General features: G+C 39.5%; 2 protein-coding genes across 22 annotated transcripts in view; both read left to right on the plus strand.

Moving 5' to 3' along the window:
- LOC143005496 (uncharacterized) overlaps nucleotides 1–18,505 on the plus strand; it is a 51,578-nt gene that overhangs the window by 25,484 nt on the left and 7,589 nt on the right. For 2 of the 21 annotated variants that reach the window (XM_076156929.1, XM_076156951.1), the window contains exons 6-13: nucleotides 1,362–1,655; nucleotides 2,046–2,114; nucleotides 2,303–2,614; nucleotides 3,155–3,214; nucleotides 3,343–3,378; nucleotides 3,572–3,652; nucleotides 3,867–3,902; nucleotides 3,975–4,016. In XM_076156929.1, coding sequence (XP_076013044.1) covers nucleotides 1,362–1,655; nucleotides 2,046–2,114; nucleotides 2,303–2,614; nucleotides 3,155–3,214; nucleotides 3,343–3,378; nucleotides 3,572–3,652; nucleotides 3,867–3,902; nucleotides 3,975–4,016 — 930 coding nt within the window. Of the gene's footprint in view, nucleotides 1–432; nucleotides 573–685; nucleotides 707–869; nucleotides 1,161–1,361; nucleotides 1,656–2,045; nucleotides 2,115–2,302; nucleotides 2,615–3,154; nucleotides 3,215–3,342; nucleotides 3,379–3,571; nucleotides 3,653–3,866; nucleotides 3,903–3,974; nucleotides 4,017–4,105; nucleotides 4,175–4,526; nucleotides 4,629–5,030; nucleotides 5,072–5,219; nucleotides 5,290–5,361; nucleotides 5,403–5,492; nucleotides 6,738–10,687; nucleotides 10,790–11,160; nucleotides 11,202–11,348; nucleotides 11,419–11,490; nucleotides 11,532–11,648; nucleotides 12,044–18,505 lie in introns of those variants that run through there. The other 19 variants (XM_076156945.1, XM_076156944.1, XM_076156931.1 and 16 more) reach the window with 19 other exon arrangements.
- LOC143005500 (uncharacterized) lies at nucleotides 13,700–18,422 on the plus strand. Its single transcript, XM_076156955.1, has 12 exons — nucleotides 13,700–13,839; nucleotides 13,952–13,972; nucleotides 14,136–14,426; nucleotides 14,661–14,930; nucleotides 15,673–15,708; nucleotides 15,934–16,014; nucleotides 16,633–16,734; nucleotides 16,878–16,893; nucleotides 17,200–17,219; nucleotides 17,307–17,329; nucleotides 17,597–17,666; nucleotides 17,891–18,422. Exons 1-12 carry the CDS (start codon nucleotides 13,788–13,790, stop codon nucleotides 17,893–17,895), a joined length of 987 nt encoding a protein of 328 aa, XP_076013070.1. The 5' UTR covers nucleotides 13,700–13,787; the 3' UTR covers nucleotides 17,896–18,422.

Below are 18,505 nucleotides of genomic sequence, written 5' to 3' on the forward strand. Positions count from 1 at the left end.
ATGAATTCAAAACACAAAGGATAAAAACACATTTTGGTGATCATCCACTTTCACTGGTCGTCATGATAACAACGATTCTAATCTCTCAGTTATATTACAAATGTACTTTAAATGTTTGGCAATGTTTGTCACATTTTCGGAGGTGCCATTTGCTTATATCTCAGAATATATATCAGAATTATACAATAAACAACAATAGACAAAAATAGAATTATTTCCATATCATGACCAAGGTGTAAAAGTGAATAAACCTTTCTTCAGCAAATGACTTTCTCCTCCTATTAGATAACACATATGTTTAATTAGTTAATTGTTTATTGCTCTGATCTGTTTTGGTGCATTCGAGTATTTTATGACCTCATTAGTCATTATTATTCATGAGGACCATGTGTTTCTTTTTCACTTCCTATGCCTGCTGTGGGTTTCCTGGCGGCGAGGTTTGTCAGCGGCGTCTAAGCCAGTGTGACTGCAAAGTGTCAAAGTTCTCACAGTCAGAGAGTCGGCAGATGATTTCTGGACGATGGCTGTATTCAGGTTTATGGCAGAGCAGCTGTTGTTATTGATCTTCATCTGTGAGTAAAAGCTTTTATTTAGTTTTGTGATCCATCCTGGTATTTCACATCAAAATTGGACAGTGTGAGCGATTTACTGTTTTTTATTTCTTCTAACACTTTTCCAACTACAGATTCTGAAGTCACAGCGCAAGGTTGGTCTCTTCTTTTGTACAGCATGTAAGCCTATGAGGCACTAAGATGCCACCACTCAGTTTATATTGTATAGTTACACAGCAATGCAATGCTTACAACTGATCATTAGGCACATTCATCTGAAGTACAGTATATAATACATGTTAACCTCTAAACCTGCAGCTCTAGATGCACCTAATCTGGCAGTGTCCTCCACCATCATCACAGTAACAGACCACGTTACTCTGTCCTGTGAGCCTCCTTCATATGTTTCTGTGGAACGCTGTTATTTCAACATTGATGAGACGCCTGCACCTTTCCCTGACCCCTCCTGTAAGCAGACACAGCCTGGGACTCAGCTGCTGTTTATCGCAAAAAAAAGTCCACCTGCTGAAGTTGATGTGAGCTGTTTTTACACTGACAACAGAAGGTCTCCATCAACACACAGTCACAAATCCTCCATCACCATAAACAGTAAGTGACCTGCTACCCCAGTGTATCTGACATACAGCACCTGCATCAGTGAACCCAGTGGCCTTCAGTGTGGAGGTTTGAATACACAAGTGACATTTAGTGAATAAATAGATTCATATATTCTGCTTCAGTGTTTCATTAGTCCATCTATCGTCATACTCAAACCATTGTTCTCTAAAACACAAATGTTTAAATTCCCAGGCGTTCCTGCTCCTGGACTGACAGTAAGTCCCCGAGTCATCACAGAGAGCGACTCGGTCACGCTGAGCTGTCAGACTCCATCATCTGCTCCTGACGTTCAGTGTTACTTCTCTACTACGGGGGCAAGATACATATTGAGTGAGGCGTCTTGTCAGCAGAGTTTTACAGGGACTGAGCTGCTGCAGAGATCACAGCAGAGTTCACCTGCTGGAGTTACTGTGACTTGTTATTATGCTGTACAACAAGGTTCTGTAACTTCTCCATGGAGTGACAACTCCTACATCACCGTGGAAGGTGAGAGAGCTGATCTAGTATCATTTTGTTATTTGTTGTAGTTTCTTGTAGTTTCTTGGTATGCTGTTGGCACACACACACACACACACACACACACACACACACACACACACACAGACACACACACACACACAACCAGTTTAATATTCTGTCTATGATTCTTGTATCTAATCGATTTTTCACTCATGGAACATATATCTATTATTTTGAATCAGTGGATTCAAGATAATAGGATCATTTTCAAATACATTGACTGTGGTTAGGATTTCTGTGAATACCTAAAGTGACACAGCTTCAACAGAATCTGCTGGACATTAATGTGTAATGTTGTTATGCTGAAAAACAAGAAATTCTGATCTGCTCTCATTTGATCATTTGCTGTCATTTCAGCTTCCACACAACCAGCAAAACCTGGACACACACACATAAATGAGGGGAGTGCAGAAAAAGGAGGTAAAGGTGAGTTTACTCTGTAGGTGTTGATCATTTTGAACACAGTCTTTGTGTTTCATGTCACACACTAACCTCAGCTGAAACACAGCTGCATTAGAATCTGCTGGATGTTGCATATCTGCATATGAGGTTACTTGAGTGAATAAAGTTAAATTACTGTGTGTTTTATATGTTTCCACAAATTACTGTTGTAGGTGAAAAGCCAGAGATGAGCTGTCAACACTTTGAGGGTGAACATGTTGTCATGATTTGCTCTCTTCCTGGATCTGCCAAACCTCACACCGTGTGTAACTTCCACGTTGGAGAAGCACGTTCTCCAGTCAGAACACAAACCATCAGGGACAAAGTTTCAGCATCTAATAAGTGGTTCTGCCAATTCTATGTCCAAATCGATGATTTGCTAAGAGATCTGCGTTCTGTTCAACCAAAAGTTGCCAGCTGTGATTATAGTTTAGAAAGTGAACCCAACTCTGTGTCTGCCCGTAGTGATGAATGCAGCTTAACTGGTAAGTCACAGAAGACTTGATACTCATGCTACAGGGATGCACACAACACATTCAGTCACAATGAGGAGTTGATAGACAGTGAATTGTGACTGATGTGTTATTTAAGGCAAACATCGTATTTGGAGTCTGAGCTGGTACAGTATATTCATTTATGAGAAATGTACCAAAGTCATACACTTAAACCAAGCAGCTTTGAAGCACATTGAGCTTTTACTGCATATTTGACCACTGTGTTTATAGGCTGTCATGTTTTGTGAGAGAAGAGCTCACACAAACATTACAGGAAGAGGCTTTATCTACACATTTAAACCTGACATGAGACCATGTTTTATGATGACTGCACAAAAAGAGTGTGAAGACGTCTGAATGGTGGAATGTGGAGTGAAGGCTGGAGTAATGTGGCAGAATCAGAATCAGAATTTTGATTCCTTCAAAAGTTAGGATCAGACATGTATGAGCAGTCTTTATGTCAGTGATGTGCTGAACATAAACATGCCTGTTTATCTGAACACACCAGAAACCAAATCCATCTTCTTGTAGGTATCTGGGAAAAAGAGTCAAGCAGGCTCCAGACGATCCAAACACCCACTATGAGCACAGGTAGACAGTGTGTGTGTGTGTGTGTGTGTGTGTGTGTGTGTGTGTCTGTGTGTGTGTGTGTGTGTGTGTGTGTGTGTGTGTGTGTTTGTGTGTGTGTCCAACCTTTTTTGTTTTCTGACTTCATGCAGCTGTCATGACTGAGATCAGCACCTACACAACTCCAGGTAAATTAAAGATCCTTATTACTGTGTGTGTGTGTGTGTGTGTGTGTGTGTGTGTGTGTGTGTGTGTGTGTGTGTGTGTGTGTGTGTGTGTTTTGATCAGGTGATGAGATATTATGAAATTAGAAGATGTGTTTTGTGCTTTGTTGAATATTCCTGAAATGTAGTTTTGTGTCTTCACCTGGTCTGATGACAGCTGGTGGTTTTGGTGAAGCAGCCACTTCTGTTCCTGCTTTGGAAGGATCATCAGACAACAAGATCACAGAGAACTTTGAAAGTAAAAGTTCTGCTTCCTATTGAATATAATGAAATGTCTGATGAAGATTTGTTTATTCACCATGATTGTTGAACCACATAACAGTCTTAGTTCTAGTTCTCCTTCCATCTCTCTTAAGAATCCAGCTCCAGGTGACATAATAACAGTGCATGAATAGTCAAACATGTCTTTCAGAAGACGTTTCTAACCTTTATTGTTTTCTGTCTTCATGCAGCTGTCATGACTGAGATCAGCACCTACACAACTCCAGGTAAACTATAGATCCTTATTTCTTCATCGAAATGATGATTCTATCCTTTACTGTTCTTGTGTCTTCATGCAGACGTAGTAATCCAGACTGAGATCAGCCCCAGCACATCTCCAGGTAAACTCCAGATCTTTGTTGCTGCATCAAAACCCTCATTGTTGTATTGTGTTGAATGTTTTTTGTCCCATTATGGTTGAATTCGTTAGGTCTGCCTCGTCATCAGCCGACAACTAGATCTAACTCCTCTGCTGCAGCTCCAGGGACTCCAGCTTCAAGTGAGCAACTTTTCACATGTTTGAAAATAACATGCTATTGGTTTTGAAAGCTTTTGATTGACAATTTTGCAAGCTTGGTCTGTGAATAGGTGTACAAAAGTGTGTTAAGTGGAAAGACAGAATCCACTCTTAAGTCAACACCTGAACTAATTTTGTCCCTGTGATGAGTTGGAGCTGTGTGCATTGCTTTACAGTGCCAGAGGAAATACACATGACCCTGCATTAAGCAATTTAATTCTTTGTTTTGATATCTCTTGCCATGCTGTGGTCGAGGTACAGTCAGTAGAAAGCAACTTCTTTCTTGTGTCAAAGACATGATAAGTGGAACTGACCTGTGCTGCTCCAAAAATAGAGAAGGAAACATTGAAGTGGGCGATTATTGTGGCCGGATGCGGAGTATTTGCTGGCATCATCTTGCTGGGATCGGCTCTCATGTGCATCAAAAGGAGACGCGGTGAGAAGTGTTTGTGTTCAGGAAAGCTGTAACAATGTGTTTCTCTATGTCAGAGTACAATCTCATATTACTGAAGATTCTTATTTCATGGCAAACATGTAAAACAATCACGTTACATACAAACCTCTGAGACTTTTAGATTTTCAGAGCTTTTTTGATTTTTTTTATCTAATAACCACCACACATTACACAAATGCACTGATACCTAGCCACTGGTAATACACACACACAGGCACACACACAGACACACACACAGACACACACACAGACACACACACACACGCACACGCACGCACGGGCCAACGCACACACACACACATATTATTCACGATTACATTGTGTCTATTGCATGTGTGTTTGTATCTTAAAGAGTACTGACTTATGTTTCACTTTCTTTTGCAGATGATTCTATGCACACAAGAGCTCTTATTCATGAAGGAGCGGTAAACATTTATCTTTTAGATGCAACATTCACATCATCTAGATTCTAAGTGATCAGCGCCATTGTGGTGGATTCACAACTATGTCCATATTTAATCATTACATCTGTGTCTTATTCTTCCTCTTCATGCCTCTATGTTTCCACTCCAGACATCATCAGCTGGTAATACTGAACTTTACAGCATGATCACCTCTGTACCTGGAGATGTCTTTCCTAAAGGTGAGCTGATTTGCTGTTGCACGTCTCAGCTCCACAGTTCTGTTATTTTATGCAAACTGCGTTTCTCTGCAGGTTCTGTGGAACTTAAAGGACATGAAGCTGCATATGAGGATGTAAGTGATACACAGGAACACGATTCAGTGGGTTTGTTGTGGTGTAAAGTTTGCTGCCTCTTATTTTTGGTTTCCGTCTTCTTTTTTTAGCCTGACACGTACCACATGTACTGCAGCATCACTGAGGAGCCAGCTGCAGCAGCCCAGACACATGATGTGTACAGCACTGTGCAACTTCACTGAACACACAGCTTGCATTTCTCACCAGACATATTTTACTTTGCTGTAATATACAATTATTAATTTATTTCTCCTCTGTACAATTTCCTTCAGTTAGTCACACACACACACACACACACGCACGCGCACGCTCCCAAAGAGCTAAATGAAGGAAAATACTTCTTTGTTTTTATTCATCAGCTTTGTCAAACTTTGTGATTAAGAGTAAGTGGGTCAACTTGGGAAGTTATGGCTCTTTATGTCTATGAAACATTCTGTCAACAAACTGTTTATATTCTTCAACATGCATCTTTAGTTTCTCTGAAATGTCTTCAGGAGGAAGTGTCACAATAAAACCACTTCTGCTTCATTTCATTGTTTTTTGTTTTACATCATCTGCATTATTCTTCACTTCGGAATGACTTAGGTGGCTAACAAAAACTTTAAATCTTTTAAATAAAAGGCCATCACAGTTCACACATGACAAAAGTGCATTGGACATTCTGCAGGATCGACCCTTGCCTTCATTCCCTCCTTTACAACAAAAAGATAACTGATCTCACTCAGTCCTTAACACGCAGGACTTGTTTTATACTTCAACCTGTGCTCCTGTTTTGTGGTTTAACTGTTAACATACATGTTTCCTTTACTCATTTCTACATACATTCAAGAAAAACATGGTGAACTGTCAGTGGAATGGTCTGCTACGCTCTGCACCAAGTCGCCAAGCACTTCAATGGATTTCACTTTAGTTTTCTGCATGAATGGATATGAGTCTCAGTGTGAAGGTCAAAGATTTCCTCTGAGAGCTCTGCCTGTTGCAGATGATGTGAGCAAATTGATTTGCTGATCAGCCATGTGCTCTATGTGTTTACAAGCATCTTGGTTGTTGGTTAGTTAGTCCACACTGATGTCCATTTTTGGATGATCAATTCATTTCTAATCTACACCACATTAACATCTAGAAGGCATTAGCAGTGTTACAAACCCTTCTCTCTTTTATCTGGTTTTACAGTGAACATGTTTGATCACAGCCAACAAGGCATCTTTAGTCTTTTATGCAAATAGGTAATAGAGTTATGGAAGTTACACACTGCGTCATGAACGACTGCAAGTTACAAACTGAGAATCCATGGCTTTGCTTGTGAGAAGAATGCGATCCTGACCAGGACTTTATAGTTTCATTACAACCGGGTGTGTTTTGAAGCCTCTGTGATAAACACTTGTTTATCATATCATATATCCTTAATCTGTGTCTTTGATACAAGTTGACACTTTAAAGGAGAAGGCGAGAGTGTAAGTCTGCTGTCTCTGTGCTGTCAGTGTTTGTACCTCAGGGTGGAAGGGATGGCACGATTCAGGCTTCTTCCTGTCCTTCTGAAACTTCAGTCTCTGTCAGTTTCAGTGACTCGTTGTGGTCAAAGGTGTTAAGGGCAAAATAAAGCAAACATTCATTAATAGATTCACATCTTCACTACATTGTACTGTGATGCTTTTAGCCTGATGCAAATGTATGCAACTGTTTCATAGAGACGTGGCTAAAAGTGTTGGTACCCTGAAACATGTACATATATGTATTCTTTGGAATGATTATGACTTTTTATTAATTGGACGTTTGTATGATAGAGTGTAAAATACCGTTGTGCGGTTGTGAGTCACTTTTCACTCTGACTGTTATGAATATAGTTCAAAGTTACACAAATGAATTCAAAACACAAAGGATAAAAACACATTTTGGTGATCATCTTATTTCACTGGTCATATCATGATCCCAATGAATCTTATCTCTCAGTTATATTTTAAATGTACTTTGAAAGTTTAGCAATGTTTGTCACATTTTCAGCGGTGCCATTTGCTCATATCTCGAGGAATAATACAATAAACAACAATTGACAACAGTAGAATCATTTCCATATCATGACCAAGGTGTGTTAAAGTGAATAAACCTTTCTACAGCAAATGACTTTCTCCTCCTATTAGAGAACACGTTTGTTTAAGTACTTATTTGTATATTGCTCATATTTATTTTGGTGCAATTATGTATTTGATGTCTGCTGTGGGTTTCCTGGCGGCGAGGTTTGTCAGCGGCGTCTGAGCCAGTGTGACTGCAAAGTGTCAAAGTTCTCACAGTCAGAGAGTCGGCAGATGATTTCTGGATGATGGCTGTATTCATGTTTATGGCAGAGCAGCTGTTGTTATTGATCTTCATCTGTGAGTAAAAGCTTTTACTTCGTTTTTGTGATCCATCCTGGTATTTCACAACAAAATTAGACAGTGTGATTTATTTACTGTATTTTATTTCCTCTAACACTTTTCCAACTACAGATTCTGAAGTCACAGTGCAAGGTTGGTCTCTTCTTTTGTACAGCATGTAAGCCTATGAGGCACTAAGATGCCACCACTCAGTTTATATTGTATAGTTACACAACAATGCAATGCTTACAACTGATCATTAGGCACATTCATCTGAAGTACAGTTTATAATACATGTTTACCTCTAAACCTGCAGCTCTAGATGCACCTAATCTGGCAGTGTCCTCCACCATCATCACAGTAACAGACCACGTTACTCTGTCCTGTGAGCCTCCACTTGTTTCTGTGGAACGCTGTTATTTCTACATTGATGAGACGCCTGCACCTTTCCCTGACTCCACCTGTAAGCAGACACAGCCTGGGACTCAGCTGCTGTTGATTGCAAAAAAAAGTCTACCTGCTGAAGTTGATGTGATGTGTTATTATGCTGTACAACAAGGCTACAATTCAGCATGGAGCGACAAATCCTCCATCACTGTGCAAGGTGAGAGAGCTAATCTAGTATCATTTTGACATTTGATGTAGTTTCTTGGTATGCTCTTGGCACACACGCGCACACGCGCACACGCGCACACACACACACACACACACACACACACACACACACACACACACACACACACACACACACACACACACACACACACACACACAGAGTTTATTATTCTGTCTATGATTCTTGTATCCAATCAGTTTTTCACATCACTCATGGAACACAAATCTGTTACTTTGAATCAGAGGATTCAAGATAATAAGATCATTTTCAAATCCATCGACTGTGAATAGGATTTCTGTGAATAACTTAAGTTACACAGCTGCATCAGAATCTGCTGGACATTAATGTGAAATGTTGTGATGCTGTAAAAGGTAAAGGTGAGTTTACTCTGTGGGTGTTCAAGAAAAGGTTGCCAGCTGTGAAAACAGCTTAGAAAGTGAACCCAACTCTGTGTCTGCCCGTAGTGATGAATACAGCTTCACTGGTAAGTCACAGAAGACTTGATACTCATGCTACAGGGATGCACACAACACATTCAGTCACAATGAGGAGTTGATAGACAGTGAATTGTACCAAAGTCATACACTTAAACCAAGCAGCTTTGAAGCACATTGAGCTTTTACTGCATATTTGACCACTGTGTTTATAGGCTGTCATGTTTTGTGAGAGAAGAGCTGTGTGTGTGTGTGTTGATCAGGTGATATTAGAAACTTAGTTTTGTGCTTTGTTAAATGTTTTTAGTTGCAATGTTTTTTTTTATCTTCACCTGGTCTGATGACAGCTGGTGGTTTTGGTGAAGCAGCCACTTCTGTTCCTGCTCTGGAAGGATCATAAGACAACAAGATCACAGAGAACTTTGAAAGTAAAAGTTCTGCTTCCTATTGAATATAATGAAATGTCGGTAATCCATGATTATTGAACCACATAACAGTCGTAGTTTTATTATTATCATTTAAAGTGCCAGAGGAAATACACATGACCCTGCATTAAGCAATTTAATTCTTTGTTTTGATATCTCTTGCCATGCTGTGGTCGAGGTACAGTCAGTAGAAAGCAACTTCTTTCTTGTGTTGGTAAAAGTACTTTATCAAATATTGCTATCAAAATAAAATAAATTAAAATGAAAATAGTAACTAAACCAATTGAAGTCCTCAGGGAACCACCCCTTGTTTAAAAGCGAAAACGGATAGCAGATAATTTACCTAAGCTTTTAAGATTCACCATAAATCTTAATTATCAATTAAAATTATCTAATTAATTAATTAATTAAATGGGAATTCGTTTTGCGCTCAAAATCAATCTGGAAGGGTGATTCTTGGCGTGTGTGGAGGCTAAGATCATATAGACATTCAGAGCAAACAACTTCAGACACTTCTTGTTATAAAATGAAAGGATTTATGAACTAACAACAATAACTAAGAGTCATTACTATCAATATAACAAACCGGAAAACATAAACAATAGCAAGAACTTTAGGTAATAAGGGATATCAAAACAGGTAAAGTAAAGCTTGAGTGTGTGTGTGTGTGTGTGTGTGTGTGTGTGTGTGTGTGAGAGAGAGGGAGAGAGAGAGAGAAAGAGAGAGAGAGAGAGAGAGAGAGAGAGAGAGAGAGAGAGAGAAAGAAAGCATGCAGCATGCAGGTTTTTTGCTGAAAGCACGGTTAGAAACTTAAAAAACAGAAAACCAGAAATAATCAACATAGTGAAAACATTATTCCATACAGTGTATTTATCTACTTAGATCTAAATCTGACTTTAAATCTTAAACTGCCCAAACATCAAAGCCTTACATAATAGTATCACGTCCGTTTTGTGATTCTCGTTGTGGTGAGCTTTGCACCAATTCCTCAGTTCTGGGCTTGAAGAAGTTGGAAAGTTACCTTTGTGGTGTGGGAGGAAAAGGGCGAAGTGAATCGCTGCTTGGTCCACAAGATGAGTCACGGTCAGACAATCTTTGAAAGCAAACAGAGGTGCAGGCCTTGGAGGTTGTGTGTTTGTGCTGGAGAGAATTAGCTTGTGGGCAGCCCCGCAAATGACCTTACAAGCAAGGGTTAACCTTTTGACCAATGTCGCGGCAGCTGAGTCTATGACATCTTCACATCAAGATGTGAAAAGGGGGTTGATCCACTACAACACTAGGTTGTCTTCTTGTTTTGTGAACAAAGGACCGCATGGCTTATCAGTCAGCAATGTGAGGACAGGCTTCAAAAATGTGATTATAGGCCTCACATATTTGCAAGCCTCAAAACTGTGTATGCCCCTACACTTGCATCAATGACGTGAAAAGTGGAACTGACCTGTGCTGCTCCAAAAACAGAGAAGGAGACATTGAAGTGGGCGGTTATTGTGGCCGGATGCGGAGTATTTGCTGGCATCATCTTGCTGGGATCGGCTCTCATGTGCATCAAAAGGAGACGCGGTGAGAAGTGTTTGTGTTCAGTAAAGATGTAACAATGTGTTTCTCTATGTCAGAGTACAATCTCATATTACTGAAGATTCTTATTTCATGGCAAACATGTAAAACCATACTTAACAATCTTGTTACATACAAAACCCTCAGACTTTCAGATCCTCAGAGCTAATTTAAGCCAATTTAAGCAGCTTCCCTTTGTTTTCAGCCGAGGGCAGGTCACAACCTAAAACAGAAACCAAAAACTACCACTTCATCTAATAACCACCACACATTACGCAAATGTACTGATACCTATCCACTGGTAATACAAACACACACACACGCCTGTATGTTTGTATCTTAAAGAGTACTGACTTATGTTTCACTTTCTTTTGCAGGTGATTCTTTGCACACAAGAGCTCTTATTCATGGAGGAGTGGTAACATTTATCTTTTAGATGCAACATTCACATCATCTAGATTCTAAGTGATCAGCGCCATTGTGGTGGATTCACAACTATGTCGATATTTAATCATTACATCTGTGTCTTATTCTTCCTCTTCATGCCTCTATGTTTCCACTCCAGACATTATCAGCTGGTAATACTGAACTTAACAGCATGATCAGCTCTGTACCTGGAGATGTCTTTCCTAAAGGTGAACTGATTTGCTGTTGCACGTCTCAGCTCCACAGTTTGGTTATTTGATGCAAACTACGTTTCTCTGCAGGTTCTGTGGAACTTAAAGGACATGAAGCTGCATATGAGGATGTAAGTGTAACACAAGAAACACGATTCAGTGGGTTTGTTGTGGTGTGAAGTTTGCTGCCTCTTATTTTTGGTTCCTGTCTTCTTCTTTTAACCTGACACGTACCACATGTACTGCAGCATCACTGAGGAGCCAGCTGCAGCAGCCCAGACACAGAATGTGTGCAGCACTGTGCAACTTCACTGAACACACAGCTTGCATTTCTCACCAGACATATTTTACTTTGCTGTAATATACAATTATTAATTTATTTCTCTAAAGGAAAATACTTCTTTGTTTTTATTCATCAGCTTTGTCAAACTTGGGAAGTTATGGCTCTTTATGTCATGAAACATTCTGTCAACATACTGTTTATAATTTTCAACATGCATCTTAAGTTTCTCTGAAATGTCTTCAGGAGGAAGTGTCACAATAAAACCACTTCTGCTTCATTTCATTGATTTTTTGTTTTACATCATCTGCATTATTTTTCACTTCGGAATGACTTAAAATTGAATGAAAACTTTAAATCTTTTAAATAAAAGGCTATCACAGTCCTGCCACTTGTTTTCATCCATGTACTGCTATACAGTATCTTCTTTTCACACATGACAAAAGTGCATTGGACATTCTGCAAGATCGACCCTTGCCTTCATTCCCTCCTTTACAACAAAAAGATAACTGATCTCACTCAGTCCTTAACACGCAGGACTTGTTTTATACTTCAACCTGTGCTCTTGTTTTGTGGTTTAACTGTTAACATACATGGTTCCGTTGCTCATTTCTACATACATTCAAGAAAAACATGGTGAACTGTCAGTGGAATGGTCTGCTACGCTCTGCACCAAGTCGCCAAGCACTTCAATGGATTTCACTTTAGTTTTCTGCATGAATGGATATGAGTCTCAGTGTGAAGGTCAAAGATTTCCTCTGAGAGCGCTGCCTGTTGCAGATGATGTGAGCAAATTGATTTTCTGATCAGCCATGTGCTCTATGTGTTTACAAGCATCTTGGTTGTTGGTTAGTTAGTCCACACTGATGTCCATTTTTGGATGATCGCTGGCGTGTGGAGGCTCTGGTCACCTGCTGATGAAAGCTGCTATCAGAGGGAGCAGAGCTGCTGCAAGACGACTGGAGAGGCGCGATGCCGATCCACACTCCATGGCATTTTCCTGCAGAAAACACAATTTATTTCTAATCCACGCTACATTAACATCTAGAAGGCATTAGCAGCATTACCTTCTTTCTTTTATCTGGTTGTACAGTGAACATGTTTGATCACAGCCAACAAGGCATCTTTAGTTTTTTATGCAAACACGTAATGGAGTTATGGAAGTGATACACTGCCTCATGCACGGCTGCAAGTTACAAACTGAGAATCCATGGGTTTGCTAGTGAAGAGAATGTGATCCTAACCAAGACTTGCTGTCTCTGTGCTGTCAGTGTTTGTACCTCAGGGTGGAAGGGATGGCACGATTCAGGCTTCTTCCTGTCCTTCTGAAACTTCAGTCTCTGTCAGTTTCAGTGACTCGTTGTGGTCAAAGGTGTTAAGTGCAAAATAAAGCAAACATTCATTAATAGATTCACATCTTCACTACATTGTACTGTGATGCTTTTAGCCTGATGCAAATGTATGCAACTGTTTCATAGAGACGTGGCTAAAAGTGTTGGTACCCTGAAGCATATACGTATATGTATTCTTTGGAATGATTATGACTTTTTATTAATTGGACGTTTGTATGATAGAGTGTAAAATACTGTTGTGCGGTTGTGAGTCACTTTTCACTCTGACTGTTATGAATATAGTTCAAAGTTACACAAATGAATTCAAAACACAAAGGATAAAAACACAATTTGGTAATCATCTTATTTCACTGGACATATCATGATCCCAATGATTCTTATCCCTCAGTTATATTTTAAATGTACTTTGAAAGTTTAGCAATGTTTGTCACATTTTCAGCGGTGCCATTTGCTCATATCTCGCAGAATAATACAATAAACAACAATAGACAACAGTAGAATCATTTCCATATCATGACCAAGGTGTGTTAAAGTGAATAAACCTTTCTACAGCAAATGACTTTCTCCTCCTATTAGAGAACAGGTTTGTTTAAGTACTTATTTGTATATTGCTCATATTTATTTTGGTGCAATTATGTATTTGATGTCTGCTGTGGGTTTCCTGGCGGCGAGGTTTGTCAGCGGCGTCTGAGCCAGTGTGACTGCAAAGTGTCAAAGTTCTCACGGTCAGAGAGTCGGCAGATGATTTCTGGACGATGGCTGTATTCAGGTTTATGGCAGAGCAGCTGTTGTTATTGATCTTCATCTGTGAGTAAAAGCTTTTATTGAGTTTTGTGATCCATCCTGGTATTTCACAACAAAATTAGACAGTGTGATTTATTTACTGTTTTTTATTTCTCTAACACTTTTCCAACTACAGATTCTGAAGTCACAGTGCAAGGTTGGTCTCTTCTTTTGTACAGCATGTAAGCCTATGAGGCACTAAGATGCCACCACTCAGTTTATATTGTATAGTTACACAGCAATGCAATGCTTACTACTGATCATTAGGCACATTCATCTGAAGTACAGTATATAATACATGTTTACCTCTAAACCTGCAGCTCTAGATGCACCTAATCTGGCAGTGTCCTCCACCATCATCACAGTAACAGACCACGTTACTCTGTCCTGTGAGCCTCCTTCATATGTTTCTGTGGAACGCTGTTATTTCTACATTGATGGGACGCCTGCACCTTTCCCTGACCCCTCCTGTAAGCAGACACAGCCTGGGACTCAGCTGCTGTTTTTGGCAAATAAAAGTCCACCTGCTGAAGTTAATATGAGCTGTTTTTACACTGACAACAGAAGGTCTCCATCTCCACACAGTCACAAATCCTCCATCATGATACAGCGTAAGTGACCTGCTACCCCAGTGTATCTGACATACAGCACCTGCATCAGTGAACCCAGTGGCCTTCAGTGTGGAGGTTTGAATACACAAGTGACATTTAGTGAAGAAATAGATTCATATATTCTATATATATTTTTTCATGCTGTACTGTAACTGTTGCACAGTAATTTCCCGCGGGATAATAACATTTCATCTTATCTTATCTTATCTTATCTTATTGCTCCTGGACTGACAGTAAGTCCCAGAGTCATCACAGAGAGCGACTCGGTCACGTTGAGCTGTCAGACTCCATCATCTGCTCCTAACGTTCAGTGTTATCTCTACACAGCGAGGACGGGACACATATGGAGAGCACCGTCTTGTCAGCAGAATTTTACAGGGACTGAGCTGCTGCAGAGATCACAGCAGAGTTCACCTGCTGTAGTTGATATGAAGTGTTATTATACTGTACAACAAGGCTCTGTAACTTCTCCATGGAGCGACATCTCCTCCATCACCCTGCAAAGTGAGAGAGCTGATCTAGTATCATTTTGTCATTTGTTGTAGTTTGTTAGTTACAGTGTCTGCAGTAGCGGCACATACTGGAGACACACATATGAGGGAGATGCAGTAATTCATGAGAAAAGTGACATCTATTGTCAAGTCCCATTTCCTTTAGGGTTAATCTCAGTTTAGTTCAGTCCTAATTCCTCCTCCAGTGATCAGCCATCACTGTGCAAGGTGAGAGATTCTGATCCATTATCATTTTATCATTTGTTGTCATTTCATTATCCACAAAACCAGCAAAACCAGGACACGCACACATAAATGAGGGGAGTCCAGAAAAGCGAGGAAACAGTGAGTTTACTAAGTGGGTGTTGATCAAATTGAAATCGAAGGTCCTGACCCAATCAATGAGCCACATCTCTACTGATGTTGCAGGTTTGAATAGAGGCTCTGATGTTTCTTGTTTTATGAGATTGCTGCCTCAATGCAGTGATGTGCTGAACATAAACATGTCTGTTTCTGAACACACCACAAACCAAATGGATGTGTGTGTTTTGCTTCCTACTGAATATAATGAAATGTCTGTTGAAGAGTTGTTTATTCACCATGATTGTTGAACCACATAACAGTCGTAGTTCTAGTTCTCCTTCCATCTCTCTTAAGAATCCAGAGCTCCAGGTGACATAATAACAGTGTTTGAAGAGTCAAACGTGTTTTTCAGAAGATGTTTCCAACCTTTATTGTTTTCTGTCTTCATGCAGCTGTCATGACTGAGATCAGCACCTACACAACTCCAGGTAAACTATAGATCCTTATTACTGTGTGTGTGTGTGTGTGTGTGTGTGTGTGTGTGTGTGTGTGTGTGTGTGTGTGTGTGTGTGTGTGTGTGTGTGTGTGTGTGTGTGTGTGTCTTTTGATCAGGTGATAAGATATTAAGAAATAAGAAGATTTTGTGGAAGGTGTTGTGCTTTGTTGAATATTTTTGAAATGTAGTTTTGTTTCTTCCCCTGGTCTGATGACAGCTGGTGGTTTTGGTGAAGCAGCCACTTCTGTTCCTGCTTTGGAAGGATCATCACACAACAAGATCACAGAGAACTTTGAAAGTAAATATTTCACTTCCTATTGAATATAATGAAATGACGAATTAAGTTTTTGAAGAGTCAAACATGTTTTTCAGAAGATGTTTCCAACCTTGATTGTTTTCTGACCTTCTCCTTATTACTGCATTACAATGATGATTATATTGTTTTGAATGGTTAAAATGACTTTGTATATTAACTATTATGTCTCCATGGTCATCAGCTGACGACTAGTTCTTACTCCTTTGCTTTAACTCCATTTAATCCAGCTTGAAAGCTTTTGTTTAACACTTTGAAGCTTTGTCTGTGATTGGGTGTACAAGAGTGCAAAATGTGAAAAAGTATAAAAAAAAGTGGAAGCTGGTCAAAGTTCAAATATTATGATCATATTTATCTTGCCAATTTTGATGACTTCTTTACCACATTAGTAAACTAGGAACCATTAGTTTCTGTAGGAGCAGTGTGCATTAATACGGCCTTAACCAACTTCAACAGTATCTCAGGTTTAAAAATTCATGACCTCTATGCCAGTTTTCATATGTGTTGGTAATGTGGTGGCAGAGGCACAGTGTGAAAATATCACCTCTCTCTTTACTGTTATCGTCTAGAGAAGTGAAACTGATCTGTGCTGTTCCTAAACAGAGAATCAGACATGGAGGCTGGTGGCATTCACCGCCGTTTGTCTCATGACTGTGAGCATCAGCTTGCTGGGATCAGCTCTGATCTATCACCAAATAAGGACGGGTAAGAACTGTGTTCACTAAAGCTTCACTAAAACACATAGGCACCATTCATAGATTATTGTATAGCAAAATATAAAACTATACTCACCAAAGCAATGCTGTTCTTCATCGTCGTGCTGACAACTGATTTTTTTAATTTTTCAGAAAAACAGACCAAGAGGTAAGAAGTCTTGAAAAACTCTCATGCAAACTCTTTCACATTAATGCACTAAGTCACATTCATAGTCACATATGTTCACTTTTGCCAGTCAGGCAGGATTAAGAATTATGTGCTAATTATGATGTTATATGGATCAAAGTGCCTTGCTCGAGGGCACTAGGGAATGTGTTGAGAAAAAGATCTCCTGCACTTTCCTGGATTACTCAGGATATCAGCTAGTATTTACCTTCACTGTATTCTGATTAGTTGTTGTTTAACGAAGATTCACTCTTTGTAACAATCTTGACCCCCTTTGTATTTGTGTAGATGGAAAGCCGACATCACTGGTAATACACACGTCACACAACATCACAGTGTTATTCATACAGTCATGTTCATGTAGTGTACTAAGTAATTTTCTCCTTCTGTTGTAGATTATTATGATCATGGAGGAGCGGTAATACAATAATGCAACACAATACAATCATGTTCACATTCAAGTCACCGACAATAATCAAACATGTTTGCTACAAACCATATCAGAGCTGATTATTAAAGTCAAACTTCCCATCAACACAGTTTCCATTTTGGTTTGATTATGATGACTTTGTCTTGGATGAAGTGAATCTCTCTCTCTCTCTCTCTCTCTCTCTCTCTCTCTCTCTCTCTCTCTCCCCCTCTCTCTCTCTCTTTCTCTCTTCCTTTCACCTCTATCTTGTCCAAGAATTTACCAGCAGGTGGCGATGACATTTGCAGTGTGGTGATCTTTGAACCTGTCGTCGACTTTCCAATTGGTGAGCTGCGTTTCACTGACGCCTCCCTTCTTGTACTTAGTATTTCATAGATTACGCATAAACATCTCTCATATGAACAACTCAGCTCACTGTGCAATAAAACATCAAACATGGTTGATAACTTCTGTATGGATGTATACGTGACACACATGAGACAGGATTTAGTCTGTGTGTTGGGTTGTAGAGTTTATTGCCTGTAATATTTGCTCTCTGTCTTCTCGTAGTCTGACACAAACCACGAGCACACGAGGATCAAAGCAGCAGCCTGAAATCAGTGTGAAAGATAATGCTTATGTTGCATTTTACTTACTGTAATACACTTATGAGGTGAATCTCTTTTAAAAATGTATTTGCCCGAGAAAAAGACTTGATGCTTTGGCTGTTTGAAGTAGAGGAAACATGAATGATGGACGAGATGATTATATTGATGATGCTGTCCACATCATGATGACGTTTCAATGCTCCCAGTTCCATCTTCATATATATATATTCAGTTCTTAATTGTTTTTTCTATTTCATCTCGTGCATTTTCATATTCAGATTTCATGTAATTGTTCTCTGTACATGCTGGTGTTAATTGTTTCTCATTGTTTAGGCAGAATGTGTTTCCTTTATAATTTAGGCTCACTTGCTCTCCTTTGTTTATTATTACTTCAGCATATTGAATGTATGCTTAACCTATGTATACACTGTCCACACAAATGACCATTACCTGCAAATCCTCATCAATAAATAAATTCATACTAATAAATATTATACCAATATTGCAGTGGGGCTCTTGTTTAACCACACACACACCACTCTGTTGCTCAGCGCCTCACCAGCATTCTGCGTTCACA

Source organism: Genypterus blacodes, unplaced genomic scaffold (assembly GCF_046128005.1).
Source record: "Genypterus blacodes isolate CSIRO-AG114 ecotype Tasmania unplaced genomic scaffold, CSIRO-AGI_Gbla_v1 ptg000070l_1, whole genome shotgun sequence".
Classification (NCBI taxonomy): domain Eukaryota; kingdom Metazoa; phylum Chordata; class Actinopteri; order Ophidiiformes; family Ophidiidae; genus Genypterus; species Genypterus blacodes.

Coding starts and splice junctions, on each gene's coding strand:
- LOC143005500 (XM_076156955.1), top strand. CDS start 13,788: ATGGCTGTATTCAGGTTTATGGCAGAGCAGCTGTTGTTATTGATCTTC. Junction 15,709..15,933: donor CAGCACCTACACAACTCCAG/GTAAACTATAGA, acceptor GTCTGATGACAG/CTGGTGGTTTTGGTGAAGCA. Junction 16,015..16,632: donor GATCACAGAGAACTTTGAAA/GTAAATATTTCA, acceptor GTTCCTAAACAG/AGAATCAGACATGGAGGCTG.